This window comes from Phoca vitulina, unplaced genomic scaffold, assembly GCF_004348235.1.
Source record: "Phoca vitulina isolate PV1807 unplaced genomic scaffold, GSC_HSeal_1.0 scaffold13, whole genome shotgun sequence".
Lineage (NCBI taxonomy): Eukaryota > Metazoa > Chordata > Mammalia > Carnivora > Phocidae > Phoca > Phoca vitulina.
Window position 1 is genome coordinate 7979227 of NW_022589716.1, and position 20677 is coordinate 7999903.

The 20677-nt window shown below is 50.9% G+C and overlaps 1 protein-coding gene and 1 long non-coding RNA gene across 2 annotated transcripts in view; one reads left to right on the top strand and one right to left on the bottom strand.

Annotated features, from left to right (window-relative positions):
• Positions 1 to 10512, top strand: LOC116636573. Its single transcript, XR_004300371.1, has 3 exons — positions 1 to 79; positions 5147 to 5406; positions 10466 to 10512. It is a non-coding gene; the product is annotated as an uncharacterized LOC116636573 (long non-coding RNA).
• The window catches only part of TRAIP (TRAF interacting protein), a 22348-nt gene continuing 8862 nt past the window's right edge, over positions 7192 to 20677 (bottom strand). Inside the window, exons 4-15 of the mRNA XM_032411312.1 lie at positions 20159 to 20198; positions 19430 to 19557; positions 18121 to 18215; positions 17507 to 17620; positions 16703 to 16790; positions 16037 to 16126; positions 15513 to 15601; positions 10448 to 10603; positions 8604 to 8652; positions 8183 to 8332; positions 8033 to 8083; positions 7192 to 7829 (exon numbers count right to left, since the gene is read on the bottom strand). Coding sequence (XP_032267203.1) covers positions 7710 to 7829; positions 8033 to 8083; positions 8183 to 8332; positions 8604 to 8652; positions 10448 to 10603; positions 15513 to 15601; positions 16037 to 16126; positions 16703 to 16790; positions 17507 to 17620; positions 18121 to 18215; positions 19430 to 19557; positions 20159 to 20198 — 1170 coding nt within the window. The 3' untranslated portion in view covers positions 7192 to 7709. The remainder of the gene's footprint in view (positions 7830 to 8032; positions 8084 to 8182; positions 8333 to 8603; positions 8653 to 10447; positions 10604 to 15512; positions 15602 to 16036; positions 16127 to 16702; positions 16791 to 17506; positions 17621 to 18120; positions 18216 to 19429; positions 19558 to 20158; positions 20199 to 20677) is intronic.

Sequence of the window (20677 nt, forward strand, 5' to 3'; positions counted from 1 at the left end):
CCTCCAGACAGTTCTGGCAGCTGTAGGACACAGGCAAAGTGGGGCAGAACTCTTGGCTATTTGGCCTCTGGGAGAGCAGGTATCTTTCTCTTTCTTTTTTTAAGATTTATTTATTTATTTGAAAGGGAGAGAGAGAAAGCGAGTGAGAGAGAGCAGGAGCGTGTGAGTGGGGGGAGGGGCAGAGGCAGAGAATCTTCAAGCAGACTCCCTGCTGAGCCTGGAGCCCAAGGACATAGTGCTCCATCCCACGACCCATGAGATCATGCCCCGCGAGCTGAAACTGAGAGCCGGATGCTCAACCAACTGAGCCACCCAGGTGCCCCAGCAGGTATCTGTCTTGAGGAAGGGAGCCATGGGAGGGACCCATATGGGCTGGAGGCAATGGTCTCCTGTAGGTCCCTAGATGTCCCAAACCTCGGGCCCCATCCCCCTCAGCGTCGCTGCCTGAATGGGCTTCCTGCCCAGAGTTTTGGCAGGAACCCCCGTGCCATGAACACTCACCTGGTCCATAACACAGGGCAGAGCCAGTCCCATCCCAGAGGCTGTGGGAGAATGTGAGGCTTACGTTGTCCCATCCCCGGAGCCCAAAGCACAGATCCAGGTGAAGCCTGACGTCTTTGGGAGTACCTGCTTGGCCTTGGGCCCGCTCCTGAGGATAAGGATTCCGCCTTGCCCACAGCTGCCAGCTCAGGACAGATGGCAGTCCTAGGTGGCCAGTCAGGGAATAAGTCCTGGGACTCAAAGAGATTGGTCAGTCTCTGAGTGCCAGACCTGAGAGTGGCAGCCATGGGGCAGCCATGATCACACATGTCCTTACTTTTCATTTCACCTTTTATTTTGAAATAATTACAGACCCAAAGAATGTTGCAGAAACAGTAGAGGTCCTGTGTACCCATCCCCCATAGATGTGTCCTTTTGCCTTCTCGGGAACTGGGGGCCAGTTCTCTGGAGGGTGGAGCACAGCTTGCCACAAAACTCCACAACACCTAAACCAGATGTGGTCATAAGTTCTTTTTTTAAATGGAAGTAAAATTCATAGAACATTAAAATAACCATTTTAAAGTGTACAATTCAGTGGCATTTAGTGTACTCACAATGTTGTGCAACCACCACCTCTCTGTAGTTTCAAAACTTTTTCATAACCTACTGAAGAACACCCCCACCACATTAATCACTCTTCATCCCCTACCCCGATCCCCTGGCAAATACTTAGATTCTTTCTGTCTCCAGGGATTTACATAGTCTGGATATTTCTGTGAAAGGAATCATACAAAACGTGACCTTTGATATCTGCTCTCTTTCACTCAGCATGGTTTTGAGGTTCATCCAAATTATAGCATGTATCAGTACTTCATTCCTTTTTATGGCTGAAAAATATTCCATCGTATGGCTGTATCACGATTTGTTTATCCAGTCACCTGCTGATGGACATTTGACTTGTTTCCACCTTTGGGACATTATGAATAATGCTGCTATGATCATTCTTTTTTTTTTTTTTTAAAGATTTTTTTTTTTTTAAGATTTTTATTTATTTATTTGAGAGAGAGAGAATGAGAGACAGAGAGCATGAGAGGGAGGAGGGTCAGAGGGAGAAGCAGACTCCCTGCCGAGCAGGGAGCCCGATGCGGGACTCGATCCTGGGACTCCAGCATCATGACCTGAGCTGAAGGCAGTTGCTTAACCAACTGAGCCACCCAGGTGCCCCCTTTTTTTTTAAAGATTTTATTTATTTATTTGACAGAGAGAGAGACAGCGAGAGAGGGAGCACAAGCAGGGGGAGTGGGAGAGGGAGAAGCAGGCTTCCCGCCGAGCAGGGAGCCCAATGCAGGGCTCGATCCCAGGACCCTGGGATCATGACCTGAGCCGAAGGCAGCCGCTAACGACTGAGCCACCCAGGCGCCCCTGCTATGATCATTCTTGAAAATGTATTTGGGTACTCGTTTTCAATTCCTTGGGGTACATACCTGGGAGTCGAATTGCTGCGTTGTATGGCAATGTTTAATTTTTTGAGGGACCAACAGCTGTTTTCCACCAGCAGTGTACAAAATTTCTATTTCTCCACATTGTAGCCAATACTGGTTTTTCCTTTTTTTTTTTTTTTTTTTTTGATGTATACCCATCCTAAAGAATGTGAAGTAGTATGTAATTTTTTTTCATTCAGTAAACATTTACTGGGTGTGTCATATGTACTAGGTACAGAAATCAGGGCCAGACTGTCTTCTTGTGGCTGGCTTATTTCACTTAGTAAATATCTTCAAGGTCCATCCATACTGTAACATATTACAGAACTTCCTTCCTTTTTAAAGCCACATTGTAGTCGTTATATGTATGTACCACATTTTGCTTATTCATTCATTGGTGGATGGATACTTGCGTGGCTTCCATTTTTTAGCTATTGTGAATAATGGCATTATGAACATGGATGTACAAATATTTCTTTGAGATCCTGCTTCCAGTTCTTTTGGGTATGTATGCAGAGGTGGAATTGCTGGATCATATGGTAATTCTATTTTTAGTTTTTTTGAAGAGCTGCCATACTGTTTTGCACAGTGGCTGTACTATTTGACATTCCCAACAACAGTGCACAAGGGTTCCAATTTGTCCAAATTCTCCATAACACTTGTTTTCTGTTTTTTAGATAGTAGCCATCCCAATGGGTGTGAGGTGGTATCTCATGGTAGTTTTAATTTGCACTTCCCTAATGTTTAGTGATATTGAGCATCTTTTCATGTGCTTATTGGCCACTCAGATATCTTCTTTGGAGAAATGTCTGTTGCAGTCTTTTGCCCATTTTTTTCTTCAAATTTTTATTTAAATTCATTTTAGTTAACATACAGTACAATATTGGTTTCAGGAGAATTCAGTGATTCATCACTTACATACAACACCCAGTGCTCATCACAAGTGCCCTCTTTAATACCCATCACCCTTCTAACCCATCCCCCACCTCCCTCACTCCATCAACCCTCAGTTTGTTCTCTAAGAGTCTCATGGTGGGGTGCCTGGGTGGCTCAGTTAGTTAAGCATTTGCCTTCTGCTCAGGTCATGATCTCAGGGTTCTAGAATTGAGCCCCTTGTCAGGCTCCCTGTTCACCCTCCTCTGCCCTCCCCTCCTCCCCCTGCCACTGCTCGTGCTCTCTCTCTCAAATAAATAAAATCTTTAAAAAAGTCTCTTATGGTTTGTTATCCCCCCTCCCCCCCGGCATGTTCTTCTGTTTTGTTTCTTAAATTCCATGTATGAGTGAAATCATATGGTATTTATCTTTCTCTGACTTATTTCCCTTAGCATAATACACTGTAGCTCCTTCCATGTCATTGTAAATGGCGAGATTTCATTCTTTTTGATGGCTGAGTAATATTCCATTGTGCGTATATACTACATCTTCTTTATCCATTCATCAGTTGATGGACATTGGGTTTCCATAGTTTGGCTATTGTTGATAATGCTGCTATGAACGTAGGGTGCATGTACCCCTTCAAATCTGTAGTTTTGTATCCTTTGGGTAAATACCTAGTAGTGCACTTGCTCGGTTGTAGGGTAGTTCTATTTCAACTTTTTGAGGAACCTCCATACTATTTTCCAGAGTGGCTGCACCTTTTGGCATTCCCACCTACAGTGCAAGCGGGTTCCCCTTTCTCTGCATCCTCACCAACATCTGTGGTTTCCAGTGTTGTTAATTTTAGCCATTCTGACAGGTGTGAGGTGGTATCTCATCGTCTTTTGCCCATTTTAAAATTGGGTTTTTGTTGTTGAGTTTTGTTTTGTTTTGTTTTTAAAGATTTTATTTATTTATTTGAGAGAGAGAGAATGAGAGAGAGCACATGAGAAGGGGGAGGGTCAGAGGGAGAAGCAGACTCCCTGCTGAGCAGGGAGCCCGATGCGGGACTCGATCCAGGGACTCCAGGATCATGACCTGAGCCGAAGGCAGTCACCTAATCAACTGAGCCACCCAGGCGCCCCTGTTGTTGAGTTTTATAAGTTCTCTACATATTCTGGATATTATCCCTTATCAGATATATGACTTGAAAATACTTTCTCCTTTCTTTGGGTTGCTTTTTTACTATGTGGATACTGTTTTTTGGGTGTTAATCCTTTTTTTAAATGTTTGATAGAGGAGCGCCTGGGTGGCTCAGTCATTAAGCGCCTGCCTGAGGCTCGGGTCATGATCCCAGGGTCCTGGGATCAAGCCCCGCATTGGGCTCCCTGCTAGGTGGGAGGCCTGCTTCTCCCTCTTCCACTCCCCCTGCTTGTGTTCCCTCTCTCGCTCTCTCTGTCAAAATAAATAAATAAAATAAAATAAAGTGTTTGATAGAAAATAAAATAAAATAAAATAAATGTTTGATAGAATCACCAGTGAAGTTATCTTGTCCTGGGCTTTTCTTTCTTGGGATTTTTTGTTTTGTTTTTTAAAGATTTATTTAGAGGCGCCTGGGTGGCTCAGTTGGTTAAGCAACTGCCTTCGGCTCAGGTCATGATCCCAGGGTCCTGGGATTGAGTCCCGCATCGGGCTCCCCGCTCGGCGGGAAGCCTGCTTCTCCCTCTCCCACTCCCCCTGCTTGTGTTCCTGTTCTTGCTGTCTCTCTGTCAAATAAATAAATAAAATCTTTTAAAAAAAATTTTTTTAAATAAAGATTGAGAGAAAGGAGAGAGTATGTGCGCATGCGAATTGGGGGAGGGGCAGAGGGAGAGAATCTTCAAGCAGACTCCCCACTGAGTGTGGAGCCCAACACAGGGCTCCATCCCATGACCCATGAGATCATGACCTGAGCCAAAACCAAGAGTCAGACACTTAATCGACTAGCCAGCCAAGTGCCCCATCTTGGGAGTTTTTTGAATACTGGTTCAATCCCCTGACTAGTTGCAGGTCTATTTATATTTTCTCTCTCCAGTCGGTTTTGTTAGTTTCTGTGTCTACAAATTTGTCCATTTCAATTAGGCTATCCAGTTTGTTGGTGTACAGTTGTTCACAATATCCTGTTATAATCCTTTCCATTTCTGTAAAATTGGTTACAGCATCCCCATTTTGATTTGACTTTGATAATTTGTCTTTTTTCTCTTAGTCAATTTATTTAAAAGTTTGCCAATTTTCTTGACCTTTCAGAGAAGCAGCTCTTGGTTTTGTTGATCTTCTCTATTGTTTTTTAGGATTCTGACACTAATTCCTAAGTGTGTATTTTATTCCATACCACCAAGCAATTTTCTAATGCCAATTGCACGTCCTGCAATTCAACTCAATTCTGAGACCATCTACCTGGAGACCACCTCAGATCCACTTCCTGCTCTGGCACCAGTCAGCTGCTTTTGCAACTGGAGCTGCTATCCCCACAACCATGAGGAATAAGGGATGGTGGCTGGTTCAAGCCTGGCTCTTCCTCCATCAAGTACTTTCCTAGTTGTCTAATCAGGTATCAGAGTTCTGAAATAGTTGATTATAATTGCTCTTTCCACTTCTTTGTATTTAGGTCTAGCATAGCTGTTTTGTAACCATCACCACTATCTATTTCTAAAACTTTAAAATCACCCCAGGCAGAGGGAAGGTAGGTAAAATAGGTGAAGGGGATCAAGAGTACCCTTATTGTGATGAGCCCTGAGTAATGTATGGAAGTGTTGAATCACTATATCGTATACCTGAAACTAATATAACACTGTATGTTAACTATCCTAGAATTAAAAAAAAATTTTTTTTTTAATTTTTTTTATTGTTATGTTAATCCCCATACATTACATCATTAGTTTTAGATATAGTGTTCCATGATTCATTGTTTGTGCATAACACCCAGTGCTCCATGCAGAACGTGCCCTCCTCAATACCCATCACCAGGCTAACCCATCCTCCCAACCCCCTCCCCTCTAGAACCCTCAGTTTGTTTTTCAGAGTCCATCGTCTCTCATGGTTCTTCTCCCCCTCCGATTTCCCCCCCTTCATTCTTCCCCTCCTGCTACATTCTTCTTCTTCTTTTTTTCTTTCTTAACATATATTGCATTATTTGTTTCAGAGGTACAGATCTGAGATTCAACAGTCTTGCACAATTCACAACGCTTACCAGAACACATACCCTCCCCAGTGTCCATCACCCAGTAAAAAATTTTTTTTTTTAAGTAGGCTCCATGCTGGGCCTGAACTCATGACCCTGAGATCAAGACCTGAGTTAAGATCAATAGTTGGATGCTTAACCAACTGCGCCACCCAGGCACCCAACTGTACTGGAATTCTTTAAAAGCTGGGGTGGTGGGGGGTGGGGGGGGTAGTTTATATAGCAAGAAAACAAATCACCCCAGACAGAAACTCTCTAACCATTAAGTAAGGACTCCTCATTTTCTCCTCACTCTAGGCCCTGGTAACCTCTATTCTATTCTACTTCTGTCTCTGAATTTACCCATTCTAGATACCTCATTTAAGTGAAATCACACAATATTTGTCTTTTGAGGCTGCATTATTTCCTTAGGGGTCATAAGTTCTTAACCTGCAACGCTGACTCATCAGGTTCTCACAATTGGGAGGTTAGTGCTACTGTCCCCACTTTAAAGAAGCCGAGACACAGAGAGGCTAGTTTACCTAAGATCACTCGGCTGGCTATTAGGCCGCCGCCGACTGCACCCTTAAGTCGAGGCTGCACTTCCCCTCATCAAACCTTGCTTCAAGGTGGCAGCAGAGGCTCCAGCTCCCATAACCAAGCATTACTTTCTCTCCGTGATGCTCCTCCAGGTGCGCTAGAGGCAGCGGGGCATGCTCGGCCCGAAGCATGAGGGCACTCACCTTCACTCCCGGTGCCAGGCCCGTGCTGGGCCCCGCAGAGACAGATGAACCCCCCTGCAGTGGTGAGAAAGGGAAGTGTAGGAGACCTCAGCCAAGCTAGAGGTCACAAGGGGAAGTCTCGGAGAAAGTGCTCTTGAAGTTAAGACTCAAAGGTCACTGATTATTTATTTTGCTTGCTGGGAGTTCCCTGTATGGCTATACCTGTTAACCCAACTGCTCTCCAGCCTATGGCATTTGGGCTGTGCCCAGCTTGGACTGTGGACAAAACGGCAGTGGTCTCATTCCTGCTGGAGTCTCCTTGTGCCCTAGGAGGGGGCACATGCCTAAGGGTAGGACTACTGAGTCTGAGTCTAGGCGAAGGCCCTACTTTAGAAAATTATGCCAAATGGTTTGCCAAAGTGTTGATGCAAATTCATACTCCCAGAGCCATGAAGAAAAAATTCTTTTTTATTTTACATAGAAATCTCCCCCCCCCCCCCAATCTTCTCCCCACCATGATCCCCTCATTCCCCATCCTGCTTGGTTCTGGCCACGCCTAGCAGCACGTCAGAAGCAGGCAGAAGCTTGGGCAGGCTGAAGCTGCCCAAGAAGCCTCAGGCACTTTGGTCCACACAGTCAATAAAAGACCTTAGTCTGGAGAATCAGAAGCAGCCCAGCCACATCTGGCCACAAACAGGAGCCTCCGACAAGGAGGAAGTCCTGCTGGTCTCACTTCAGCAGCCACACATAGGCCCAGTATGGTAGACCCAGTGTGTGTGTGTGGGGGGGGAAGGGTAAGTGCAGGTAAAGCACAGTTTCTGGGACTCACCCTCACCCCCATCTTTTTGTCTACCCTTGCCCTTGGCGCTGGTCCTCGAAGTGGGGTCTTGCCCCCCAAACCCCTTGCTGAGCCAGTCCTGGCCTATGAATTGGAGGCATGTATCTGGCCATTGATCCGGCTCACTGTTCTCACTACCACAGGAAGGTGTCCAGCTTGGCCTGGGAAGGAGGGAACGCTTTCTTCACCCCCACTCTCTGCTTAGTCTTGGGCTTGGGTTTCACAGGCAGTGGGCGGATCATCGTCGTGTCAGTCTGAAGAAGCCGTCAAGGAAGAGGCCTAAAGAGGAGACTGGGCAGCAAAGGCTTAGGCTTGGGGGGTGGGCAGCTCTGCTGTCCTGAGGGAGGTCCAGCTCCACACAGCTGAGGCTGTAGCCACTGCCAGGCTGGGGCTGGGGTTACGGGTGAGGGACAGTGTGGCTAGCTCAGCTCAGCCCAATGTCACAGAACAAGGATACAGGTTGGATGAATTTTGTCCGACCTCCAAGCCCATCGAAGCCTGTCCTTACCTAAAGTAGAAGGAAGAAGTGAGTGGGCCAGGTTAACAGGCTAGGGGGCTGGCCCCCCAAGAGGGCTGGCACTTGCCACTCGTGGGAAGCCATACTCACGGTATCTCTGCTGCGACAGGGCTCTGCCTTGGCCCTCTTGGGCTGTTTCTGGCCTAGGACGGCATTCCGGATGAAGACAGGAAAGGCACTAGCTAGCTCCTCATCTGGCTCTCCCACACAGTGCTGGCCGCCCAGTGAGAGCTGGGACTCCTGGAGGGGAGACCCCAAAGCCAGACTTGATGAGCCTGATGGCAGCAAAGGAGGGGGCGGGTCGTGGTGGTGGAACAGGACCAGGATCTCTGACGCCTCACCCGGAGGCAGGAAGGTTAACGAGTAGAGTTCCCAGGTAGCTCCGAAGCGTTTCAGTCCTGGGCCCGGAGTGAGAGGGCTCCGGCAAGACCCTGCCCGCTCGGAAGCCCAGCTTCACACTCGGTGCTGGCAAGGGTTGGATGGTGACTGCCTGACTTCTGGGAAGCCTTACCTGCTTGGGGCCTTTGGGCATCTTCTTGGGGATGTCCTGAATGGGAGAGCTGCGAGAGCGAGACATGAAGGCAAGAGGCAGGTGAGCAAGACACAGGGCCGGGCAAGCCAGGCTCAGCACACGGCCCTCAGGGAGCCACCATGAGGCACGGCTGCTGTAATGGCTGTGTGCTGGGCAAGGCCCCTCGGTCAGCCGCACCCCAAGTGCAGGTCTGTGAAGAGCTGGACAGTCACAGCTGCCAGAGTGGGGAGGGGGAAGTTGGACCATTTTCCAATCTTGTGGCTTCCACTTGGAGCCAAGCCAATGTGAATGCTCCCCAAGGCCTGAGGCACCCCACCGTGTCCTGGGCTCTATGTGGGGATGGAGATCCACCAGCCACAGGAGGAAAGCCAGTCATGTCCTGATACAGGCAGAAGGCACCTCATGAGCTCACACTTAGCTGCATCTGCCCAGAGAGGGGCACCACCACCCTAAGACCCTCGGTAGAGAGCTCATAAAGTGCTCCCCTCACACAGGACTAGGTCATCTTCCTAGATAATCTGTGCAGGCAGGGTCTGGGGGCAGAACTGATCATGGCCCCAAGCCCTGGCCATCCACTCCCAGCTCCAGAACTAGACACAGTGTTTCCATCCAATTCCTGGGGACACTAGCAGCTGAATACCCTTTCCTGGTATTTTCCCAGGTGGGTAGAAGGATGGTAACCTAAGGCTGACCCTGTGGCTTCTCAAAGCCATGAGGACAAAGGCAAGATTGGGCCTGTCAGCTCTGGACCCCACCACTCCTGCCCCCATAGACCGTGGTGAGGCTACATGATGACCATGGGAAGATTGTCCACTTGCTGCGAGTTTGGCCCTGGGGAGGCTGATCCAAGGTGGAAGCATCCTGGGTTCCCTCAGCCTCCCTGCAGGCCCTGAAGATGATAAAAATGTCTCACCCTTTACAGCTAAAGAGACGACATGAAGAAGCCAGGGCGTGCAGCAGGCACTCGTAGGTCCCCTGACAGCAGCCCGCACACCCAAGGGTTGCTTTCCACGGCTACCAGGCCCAGCCCTGTACGGCCCAGGTGCCTCCAGCCCCAACGGTGGGGAGAGGTGGAGAGTCCAGCTGGCTCTCCCTTTTGCCCTCTCCCCAGGCCTCCCCACCTTCACTGCTTAACACCTCAATTTCTTTCTCTCATGTCCAAAGTCTCCGATTAGGAGGAAACCCACTCTACCCTTGACCCCCTTACCTGAGCAGCGTATACCTACACGTACCTACGGGAGTAGTTCTCGTCTCCCTGATGAACCATACTTGGCCTGCCTGGCCAAGCAGACAACTTGCCATTCCCAGTCCACTGCGCCCCTAGTGCAGGTCCCACCCATCCCACTGCAGCTCCCCACAGCTTCTTACACCTGCCCCTGCGGAATACCCCCTTAGGTGGTGGGGCCCTAGGCTCCATGATTTGAGATGGTTCTAAGCATGAGCCAAAGAGGCACACAATGGAAGAGGAAGTTCAGAGTCCCTGGCTCAGGACTCTGGTGGGCAGGCATTCAAGGTATGGGGAGAACACACACCTTCCAACATCATCAACCCAGACCTGCCCCTACTGGGACCCCTGTGTTCTCTCCAACTCACATCACAACCCCTTTGCCTAAAGGGTGGCAGTGATGACTAAAACAAACAAGAGAAGAGCTTTGCACAGAGTACTCAGGAGAGGGAAGAAGAGGTCAGAATCAAAGTCATGGTCAACCCCAGGTGACCCTCACTGCCCTATCAGCCACTCGGAGTGATGAGGGCAGGGCCTGCAGAGACCTCTTGGTCATCCTCCCTCGAGGCTGTGGACAGGGCCAGGGACTCCCACTTACTGTGCTATCTCTTGGCAGAGCTTCTTGGCACGGCCATGATGGATGCTGGAGGGCTGGGATGGAGGCGTGTCAACATCAAAGGTGGCGTTGAGGTCAATGTCATCACCAAAGGCTGGTCGGCGAAGCTTCAGGCTCAGCATCTCCATGGGGGCTGGGCTATAGGCAGAGTTGGCCCGGTTACTCTGGACCACCATGGCAGTCCAGAAGGACAACAGTCCCTGAAGCATCAGAGATGGCTTGGTTCCAGGGGTCTGGAGCCCACACCTGGCTCAGGGCCATCCTGCAAGGAAGCCTGAATCTCTACAGAAAAAAACCACTTGGCTTAGTGCTTCAGTCATGGGACCAGTGAAAGTCTTCAAGACATGGAAGGAAGCAAGCAAAACACACACAAAACCCAAGTGTACAAACAAAAGGTTGCCTTTTGACCAAACAGCTTCATTTCTCAGAATGCAGAGCAAGGGGCCAGAGATGTGACCACAGATTGATATAGATGGCAAATGGCACAATATTGGAAATGGTCAAATGACTCCCCAGGGGGCTGGCACTTTCACAACCTGAATATGATGCAGACATTAAAGTAGTGTTTCTGGAGAGTAAACTTAATAACATGGGGAAATGCTCATACACTACATTTAAAAAGTAATACAAAACTCTGTATACTAGGCAATAAAAGAAAAAGACAAGTTGGACTTCAAAAAAATTTAAAATTGTGTGCATCAAAACACACAATCAGGGCACCCAGGTGGCTCAGTCAGTTGAGCATCTGACTCTTGGTTTTGGCTTGGGTCATGATCTTGGGATTGTGGGATCGAGCCCTACATTGGGCTCTGGGCTTGGCGCAGAGTCTGCTTGTCCCTCTCCCCCCTGCCCCCATGCTCTCCCTCTCACAAATAAATAAATAAAATCTTAAAAAGACACTGTCGGGGCGCCTGGGTGGCTCAGTCGTTAGGCGTCTGCCTTTGGCTCAGATCATGATCCCAGGGTCCTGGGATCAAGCTCTGCATCGGGCTCCCTGCTCGGCGGGAAGCCTGCTTCTCCCTCTCCCACTCCCCCTGCTGTGTTCCCTCTCTCGCTGTGTCCCTCTCTGTCAAATAAATAAAATCTGAAAAAAAAAAAAAAAGACACTGTCAACAGAGTAAAAAAGCAATCCACAGAATGGAAGAAACTATTTGCAAATCATCTCTCACATAAAGAACTAATATCCAGAATACAGATAGAACCGAAGCTCTATAATGGAAAACAAACAACCCAGTTCAAAACTGCGCACAGGGCTTGAATAGACTTCTCCAGAAACGATCTACAGATGGCCAGTAAGCCCATGAGAAGATGCTCAACGTCACTCGTCACTAGGGTGATGCAAATCAAGACTACCATGAGATACTACTTCACACCCACGAGGATGGCTGCTATGAACAACAACAACAAAAACCCCAAACAAACAGAAAATAACAAGTGTTGGTGAGGATGTTGTAAAATTGGGACCCTGGGGCGCCCTGCTGGCCCAATGTGTGGAGCAGGCGACTTGATCTCAGGGTCATGAGTTCGAGCCCCATGTTGGGTACGGAGATTACTTAAAAACAAAATCTTGAAAAAAAAAATTGGAATCCTTATGTCCTGTTGGTGGGGATGTAACATGGTACATCTGCCATGCAAAACAGTACAGCAGTTCCTCAAAAAATTAAAAACAGAATTACCATATGATCCAGCCGTTCCACTTCTGGGTATACATCCAGAGCTGAAAGCAGGATTTCGAAGAGATATTTGCACAGCCATGTTCATAGCCGCACACTCACAACAGTTAAAAGGCGGAAGCAACCCACATGTCCATCCACCAGCAAATGGATAAGCAAAATGTGGTATGTACATACAATGGAATATAATTCAGCTTTAAAAAGGGAAGGAAATACTAACACCTGTACAACACGGATGTACCCTGAGGACATTACATTGAGGGAAGTAAGCCAGTCACAAAAAGACAAATACTGAATGATTCCATTTATATGAGGGATTTAGAGTAATCAAAATCACAGAGACAGAAAGTAGAATGGTGGGTGCCAGGGGCTGGAAAACAGAAGTTATTGTTTAATGAGTAGAGTTTCAGTTTTTCAAGGTGAAAAGGGTTCTGGAGGTGGCTGGTGGAGAGGAGACCACATTATGTATGTAATGCCACTGAATTGTGCACTTGAAAATGTTGCTAAATTTTGTTAGGTATGTTTTACCACTGTAATTTGGGAAAACAACTCTATGGAAAGTACAATTTTGGTGCACACACATCCCCCCACCCCTTTCCCCACATACAGAGAAAAGACTAGAAGAAAATAAACCACATGTCAACAGCGACCTCTGCGCTAAGTCCGTATTTTCCAAATTCTCAACAATGAATGTGTTGTTACTTTTATAATGGGAGGGGGCGGTGGTATTCTGTTAGAAAACTGCAGCCACTAGGATTTTTCTAGCCCACCCAGTCCTGGTGGGTCTCCCTAGCTCCTGTGGTCAGAGAACTCTGGGGAGTGGCAGGGCAGCCCCAAGAACATCCTCTATTTCCTTCCCTTAGGGACCTTGTCATCGGGGCTGCCCAAAGCCCTACTCCCACTGCTCTAGGACAGAGGGATGCACTGTGAGGGTATGAGCCTCTGGCCGGGGCCCATTGGGGCATGCTGATCGGAGGAAAGGGGACTACGTGCACTGATTCGGGTGGGTAAGCAATGTGGGAAGCTTGGACTATCTCTTCCTTTCCCTGGCCAGGTCCCTGGAAGCTCCACCCCTTCTTGCCTGCAAGTGAAAACAAAGGTTGCACAAGCCTACCTCAAACCAATGCCATGCAGGTTGCTTTGCTTCCCGCTCTGGGAGCCACAGCAGAAAGCGGCAGCCAGAAGCACTCATGGCAACATTTCTCTAGTCTCTGTTAATTCTGCCACTATCGACCGACCCCAGCAAGTCCTCTGCCACTGTCTCCCACCCCAGAGGGTCAACAAGCCTCATCACACCCCGCTCTCCACAGCCACGCCACACACGCACACCCCCAGCCCAAGCTGCACACCCTGGTGGCTCCCGCGTGCCCCAGCCCTGACAGCCAGGCTCACCCCTCACTGAAGCCTCTAAATGCAAATGGCACAAGCGCCTCTTTTCTTGTCATGGGATGTGGCCTGTCGTGGTGTGTGGTCGGGGGCGACTGGGGCTTCGCCATCTTGGGGCTTCACCATCTAACCCTGCAGTCTGTCTACCCCACTGGAACACAAGCTCCAAGAGGACTGAGAGGGCCTGACATGCAGCACGCCCTCAGTAAGAACCGGTTATAGAAGTCTAGGCCTCGGGGCGCCTGGGGGGCTCAGTCGTTAAGCGTCTGCCTTCGGCTCAGGTCATGATCCCGGGGTCCTGGGATCGAGCCCCGCATCGGGCTCCCTGCTCTGTGGGAGGCCTGCTTCTCCCTCTCCTACTCCCCCTGCTTGTGTTCCCTCTCTCGCTGTCTCTCTTTCTGTCAAATAAATAAATAAAATCTTTTAAAAAAAAAAAAAAAGAAGTCTAGGCCTCGCTCCGGCGTGGAGTGGTAAAGAAAGTAAGCAAAGGCAGGTATGCAAAGTCCCTGGGAGCCTAGAGGCCTCCCTCACTGTGGATGCCAGACACAGAGCACATGTGTGTAGAAATACCCTGAGGCCCACGGAGTGGGAAGCGGAGGGAGCACTGTGGAGCTTGTCGATAGCAGCCTTGATAGGCTAGGAAAAGGATTTTTCCTTCCTGCCTTGAGGCAGTTTGAGTTCTAAATGTTTGACCACATGAGATGGTCTTCGAGACTATCGGCTCCCTATGAGTCAAGCTCCTGACAGCGCCCTTGTGCTACCTGGGGCTTCCAAGCCAGCGTGGCCAGTGGGCTCTGAGGGTGGAATGGGGAGGAAGGACCAGACATGGCGTCTAGTTTGTCCAAATCAGCAACACGCTGGACCTCACAGAGAGTCATGTGCCCATCAGACTCCCACAGCCATTTCTCAGTCCAACCCAAACTGGCGGGGGGCAGGCAGCTCTAGTTCCGTGAAGAGACACTGGAGGGTCTGAGGTAAAAAGGAAAGAGTACGGATGAGGAACTAAAGGTAAAATGAGAAGGAGAGGACACTGGCTTGTTGGCACTCGCTCCCCGGTGCAGATGCTGACCAGGTCGTATGGTGTGGGGAAGAGAATGTATGTGTAAGGAAGCTGGTGGTGAGGAACACAGATCAAGACGCGGCTCCCGGGCTACGCATAGCCGGGTGTGTGCTTATGGGCTCGCTCCACGAGTGCCTTAGGCACAGTGCCAAGAGGTCTGGGAGTGTTTGGTGGGGGGAGGAATGACATGAAGCCGGGGGCTGATAAGCTGGGCAGACAGGAGGAGCGGAGGATGGGTCACTAGCCTCACCTGGAGGTGGCGGCCAGGGTTAGATAGGATTAGGAGGCACCCCAGAGGTTAGATGGGCAGACTCTGGCAACTGATTGGATGTGAGGAAGAAGGAGCATAATGATTTTCCAAAGGACATTGAAAAGTGGCTCAAATAAAAGGCTGGGCCACTGGGTTATGTGCTTTCCGTCTGGGCCATCAGCTGGGCAGCTAGGACAGCCCAGAGATGCTCTTAGCTCGGCTTCTGTGAAACACTCAGGAGGAATGGGCAGCCAGTCCCGGCAGGGACACCCATCCCTCTGCCTCTTGGCTCCCTCTGCCGGCAGCTTTAATGCACACATTCCTGAGACCAGCGAATTTATTTTGGTGACTGGTTTCATGTTTGTTTCAGAATCTGGGGCAGACAAATGCATTTGGTAAGCATTTCATAAATAGGATGCGTGAGGACAGTCAACACTCCTGCCCCTTCCCTACCCATCCCTAGGTCCTCTCTGGCCTACCTTAGCCTTTCATTGTCAGCCCAGAACTTGCCTCAAAGCTGCTTTCCAACTAAATCTTGGCTGTGTCCCAGGGCAGGAGGCCCACAGCCTTCAGGCCCACATGGACCACCCACCCGACCAAAGCCAGGAGTAGTGAAGACCCTTACCAGGGACTTCTTCCAGCTTATGACCCCTGCACCACCCCAGCAAGTCAACCAACCTCTCTAAAACCAGGCGGTTGACAGTCTCACTGTCCACGGGTGGCAGGTTCAGGGTTTCCTGCAGCATCGTTAGCTTTTTTTTCAGGCTCTTGGGGAAGGAAAGAGAAGAGTGTGAAAGGAAGGCTGAAGCAGCAAGTCCAGAGAGACTGTCAAGGACATGAACAACATGCACGACAGGCAAGCCCACTGGGAACAGAGCAAGGCCTGAACCCCCAACATCCTGAACCCCCGGGATCACCTGGCCTCAGAACCCCTCTCTGGTGAAGCCTCTCCTCTGGTGAGGCTATATCCCTGGGGATATAGGTACAGGACAGGCCGTAGGGGAAGACCCATGGTGCTGTCTGTCCCCTACTGAGGAGGCCCAGGTTCCAAATCAGGGCCAAGGTACACATCCTGACCCACTCTGACCCAGGAGGATACAGGGAACCCAGAACCACCGCCACAGACTGGGGCACAGGTTTCTAGGTTCTCGGAGGACACACAAACGACCCCTCGTTCCCGTCTGGCCAGGGATGTTCCTTACCACAATCTCCTTGTCAGCACTCTGTAAATCCTTCTGCGCCGACTTCAGCTCCAACTTGGTCTGGTCTAGTTCAGAGTAGACTGTCTGCAACTACAAGAAAGTATAGGGAGTAAAGGACAGGCCAGCAGGTGGCCATGTGCTCTGCCCCCACCCGCTGCTACCCAGTGCATGCTCACAGAAGCCCAGGGTCCAGAAGAGTCTGAGGACACATGGGGAGACTGTGGCTTTGTGGGGCCTGTCCATGCCCATCTGGAGCTGCCCAGGAACTAGGGCTGCGTTCTAAACCCGACAGCCCATGGATGCACCGGGCCCAGAGATAAAGCAGCTATGCTGACTGAATGGGGTTCCAGGTACATTCCTCTTACTCTGGGCCTGGGACAAAAGCGGGCCTCTAACACTGTCACATTCGGGATCTGCCCGGAGCCAGGAAGGAGAGAAGGGAGCGTAAGTGTGCACGTACTGGGGGGGCTGCCTGCATGACCTGCCACCCGAAGGGGACAAGCCACAGAGCCAGAGCCAAGGCCCAGTAACCAGTCTCTGTGAATCACCCAGAGGCCCCGTGGAGTCTGCTGCACCAACAGGCCCCACGGCTTTGCTCAGGAGACAGGACCGAGCACGACAAAAGGATAGCCCCCGCTCCCCTCACCTTCCACTCCCCACCGTTACCTTGCTTTTGGAAGAAAACAAGTCCTTCTTCAGTCTGTCCGCCAGCTCCCCTGAGGCCTTCCGTGCCTCTTTTAGATTCTCATACTCTCTATGAGGGGGCCAGGAAAAGAGATGTCAGAATGGGGCACCCTGCTGGTCAGACTGCACCACAGCACCGAACAAACGCAAAGCCCAGGCTATCCCCTCAGCCAGTTCTCGTTCCTACTCTGACACCTGAGCCCAGCAGCGTGGTGCTGCGGAGGGTCCTGCAAGGAGAGCAGGGGAGTCTCTGTTCCCTGCCTGTCCTGTAGGCACTGGTGATTGGAGAGGGTTTGCAGGAAGCCCTGCCCTCACGAAGAGGCCCCCTATACCATCTGGCCCTCATAGGAGACATCTGGGATCCTCCGTGCCTGTCAGCCAAGTAGCCCCCTTTCCCCAACCTCACATCCACAGTAGCAAAGTTTCTGATGCAAGTCAGGCAGAGTCGGTGAGTGCTGATAGGAAACAGGCTCCATTTATCACGATGGGGCTTATAGCCCAGAGAGTGGTGCCAACCTTCTTAGAAATAACATTTATATTCACACTCATTCTCTCAATAACCCAATGAGGCAAGTTATTACTATCTCCATTCAGGAAGCTGTGGGTCAGAGGCCAAGAAACTGGCTCATGGCCACACGGTGAGAGGTGGGGTCAGGGTTCAAACTGAGGCAGCATAGCTCCGGAGCCCGCCCCTTAGGTCTGCCTGCTCTGCTTTACAAGAGACGGGCAGCAGAGAGGGGCTGGGGCTTAGCTCCCGGACTGGGCCACAGGGGCCGGAGTACGCACTTCTTGAGGGACACGCAGTACACGGTCAGCTGCTCCACGGCGGACTGCCCCACACCCATGTCTCGGATCATCTCCTCCACCTCGGGCCGCTGGCTCTGGAGCAGGAGCTCGATCCTGAAAAACACCCAGCCCACGGCATTTACAACCTGGAGGCTGATGGGTAGGTACCCAGTGCAGCTCGGCTTTCCCTTGCTGCTGTTGCTATGGTGACAGCCTGGCCTGCCAGCATGCTTCAGCAGGCGGGTCTACCCAAAGGAAGGCCCCACAGCAGAGCTGAACACAGCTGCAGGGACGCTGCTGGGGAAGGATGGGTGCTGACAGGTCCTCAATGTCATGGATCCTTGGAGAAAGGTCTCTGGAGCACAAGACCTGCCAGGTCACCGGGCCACGGGCAACAGGAAGAGGGAGGACTGAGGCAAGGGGCCCCATGGAAAGTGGAGGAGCCCACCGAGGCCGAGCGAGGACACCTGGGCCCACACCCAGTTGGCCTGAACCCCACATGGCCTACGGAGGTTTGCGCCACAGAGGTGCCAACCCCTACTGCAGTCCTAAGAACTGGGCCCTCTGGGGGCCGTAGGAGCAAGGGCAGAGGGAGTTCCCAACTCCGGGCTCACCGCTCCATGGTTTTCATCTTGCTCCTGAGTCGGCGTGCCTCCTCCTGGGCTTGTTTGCTCTCGTCCTGCTGCTGCTCCAAGTACTTCATCTGCTTCTGAAGAGCAAACACACCCGTGCCTACCTGTTGCTTGGACGATCCTAGGGCCCATGGCTAAAGTCATCCTGAGACCTCTACTCTAGAACTGTCTGCTTTTCCAAGTGCTGATAACCGTGTGTGCCCAGCCTCTAGGGAGGAAGGCTCCTGGGCCCCACTCGGGCTTGTGCTTTTTCTGCTATGAGGCCCTATGCCAACTGCTTCCTCACCTCCCCGCTTGCTTCCTCCTGAGATATGTCTCACCCCAGGCACAACCCACTGCCACTAGCTAGAGGCCCACTGTGGGCTGCCAAGGTCCTGTGGCCTAAGGGCTCACGGTGCATGTCATGTAGGAAGCTGAAGAAACACAAATCCAGGTCTCATTATCCACCATCTAGACCCAAGGACAGTTATCAGTCAGGCTAGGAGAGCTGAACCAGAGGCAGCTAGCCAGGCTGCCCTCAGCACAAAAGCACTCCATCTCTGACCTGGGAATGCTATCAAAGATGCCCGCTCTGCAGCCAGGTCCTGATTCACTCCTTCCCTCCCACTGGCCAGGCCACGTGATCCAGCCCAGCCACCAAGCAGGAACAGAGACAACGAACACCCTGGGGCTCTGTCTGTTCACAAAGATGGCTCCCTTTCCCTTTCAAATGGCATCCAGCAAGGACTGCTCCTTCTTACGAGGCCAGAATATCAATTGCGGGCTCAGATCAATCGCCTCATGCCCCTTAGAGAGCAAGAGGCTCACCAACCCAGGCTGATACAAAATTCATCTGGGTCTAGAGCGGCTTGCTCTGCAGGCTTTGATCTGCCCGGTCAGCTCAGCACAGCTGACTTCAAAGGCCCCCTGCTCCTCCTTGGGATGCTGTTTGATCTGGCTCCAGAGAGCAGCCCAGCCAAGGACTAGAGTGCTAATGGAAGGTTCTTCCGTCTGGCTTCATTGGTGGAGTACAAACCACTTTTGGAAACAAGGTCCAGCCTCACTGAGGTCTTGGCTGAGCTGCCCCTCCGAGAAGCGCCAGGAAGGCCTGACCTCTTCAGACTACTTGGTACAAAATCCATAAGCACAGCCAATATGACCCCTCGCTTACGGACTGGATGGGTACAACACTGGAGGCCTGGGGAAGAAGGGATTTGCCTTCACTTTATAACTGCACAAACGAAGGTCATGACCAAGGCAGAGCCAGAAGATAAGGCCAACGGACTTGTGCCCACAGGACCCGGGGACCCACCTTGAGGGTGGAGCACAGCATTTCAGCCTTGTCTAAGGCCTTCTGCAGAGATTCCACAGTGGCGTTGCGCTCTTCCAGCGTGTCCCGCAGGGTGTCAATGATGACCTGGCTGTCCCTTTTCTCCTTCTCTGCAGCAGGGGTGGGAAGGGGGAAGGCCCGTTCACCCATCAGCATAAGAACCTGAGCCCTTGGGCTCCAGCACTGCACCCCTGAGCCAGGTAAGGAACAAGTCCCCGGTCAGCAAGTTGGGTGACCCACTTCTCTCTCTGGCATGCACCAAACCAGAGAAGCTAAGCCAGAGTCTCTTCATTCAGGGGATGAGACCCTCTTTCTGTTGCTTAGAACTACCTGAGTAAAGATTTCACCGCTGTCCACTCCCATGGGTCTAGTTAATTCATCATCTTAGAACCCAAGCAGGTTTCCTGCCAAACTCAGCAGCCAAACACTCTCCTAGAAATAGTCTGTCCCATTAGGCAGCCCCCTCCCAGCCTCGGTCCTGGGCAAGTAGCCTCAGACAAGAAGAAGCTCATCTGGCCTAGGTGGATGGCTTGAGGCACCTCCCTTTCCTCTCCTTTCCTGCCAATCACAAGAGCCGGCAAAACTCTTGGATATAGAAAGCAGGGAGAGCCCCTAGCTTCACCAGAAGGCTAGAGGCATTCCTCCCAGCGCCTATCCCCCAAGCACCTAGGTCAGGAGCTTCCCAGGGCCCCCTGTCTCTTACTAACTCACCTTTCTGGGAAAGCTGGGCTCTCGTATTATCCAGTTCATTCTACAAGGCAATATCCACAATAAGAAGCAGAAAAGCATCATACCTGGCTTCCATACAGCATCCCAAAAAGCTTGCAGAGAGATCCAGGAGGTGAAAGTGAGGCCTGTAGGTCCAAGGAGGCACAGACCCTGCTATATGTCACGGCCAAGCTAAGCCAACAGTGAAGAGATATGTCTTGCTTTATCTCTATGCTTTTTTTAAGAAGTAGGTAAGATGGAGGAAAATAATCTCAAGTACAAGACACTGGGACAGGGAAGGAGGCAGAACAGGGGCAAGAGAAGCAAAGCTGGACCTGTGTGATCAGTCTCACAGCCAAGGCCTCCATCACCTCCTTGGCCCTGTGCTGGCCCTTACACTCTCTGGGCTTCAGCTGTACTCACTGGGGACACAGAGTGCGGATGGCTAAGGACCTTGGGTCACCACTCCTTCACTGCACCCCAGGTCCTGCTTGCTTAGGCTACTTCTCTCCAAGCTCTGAA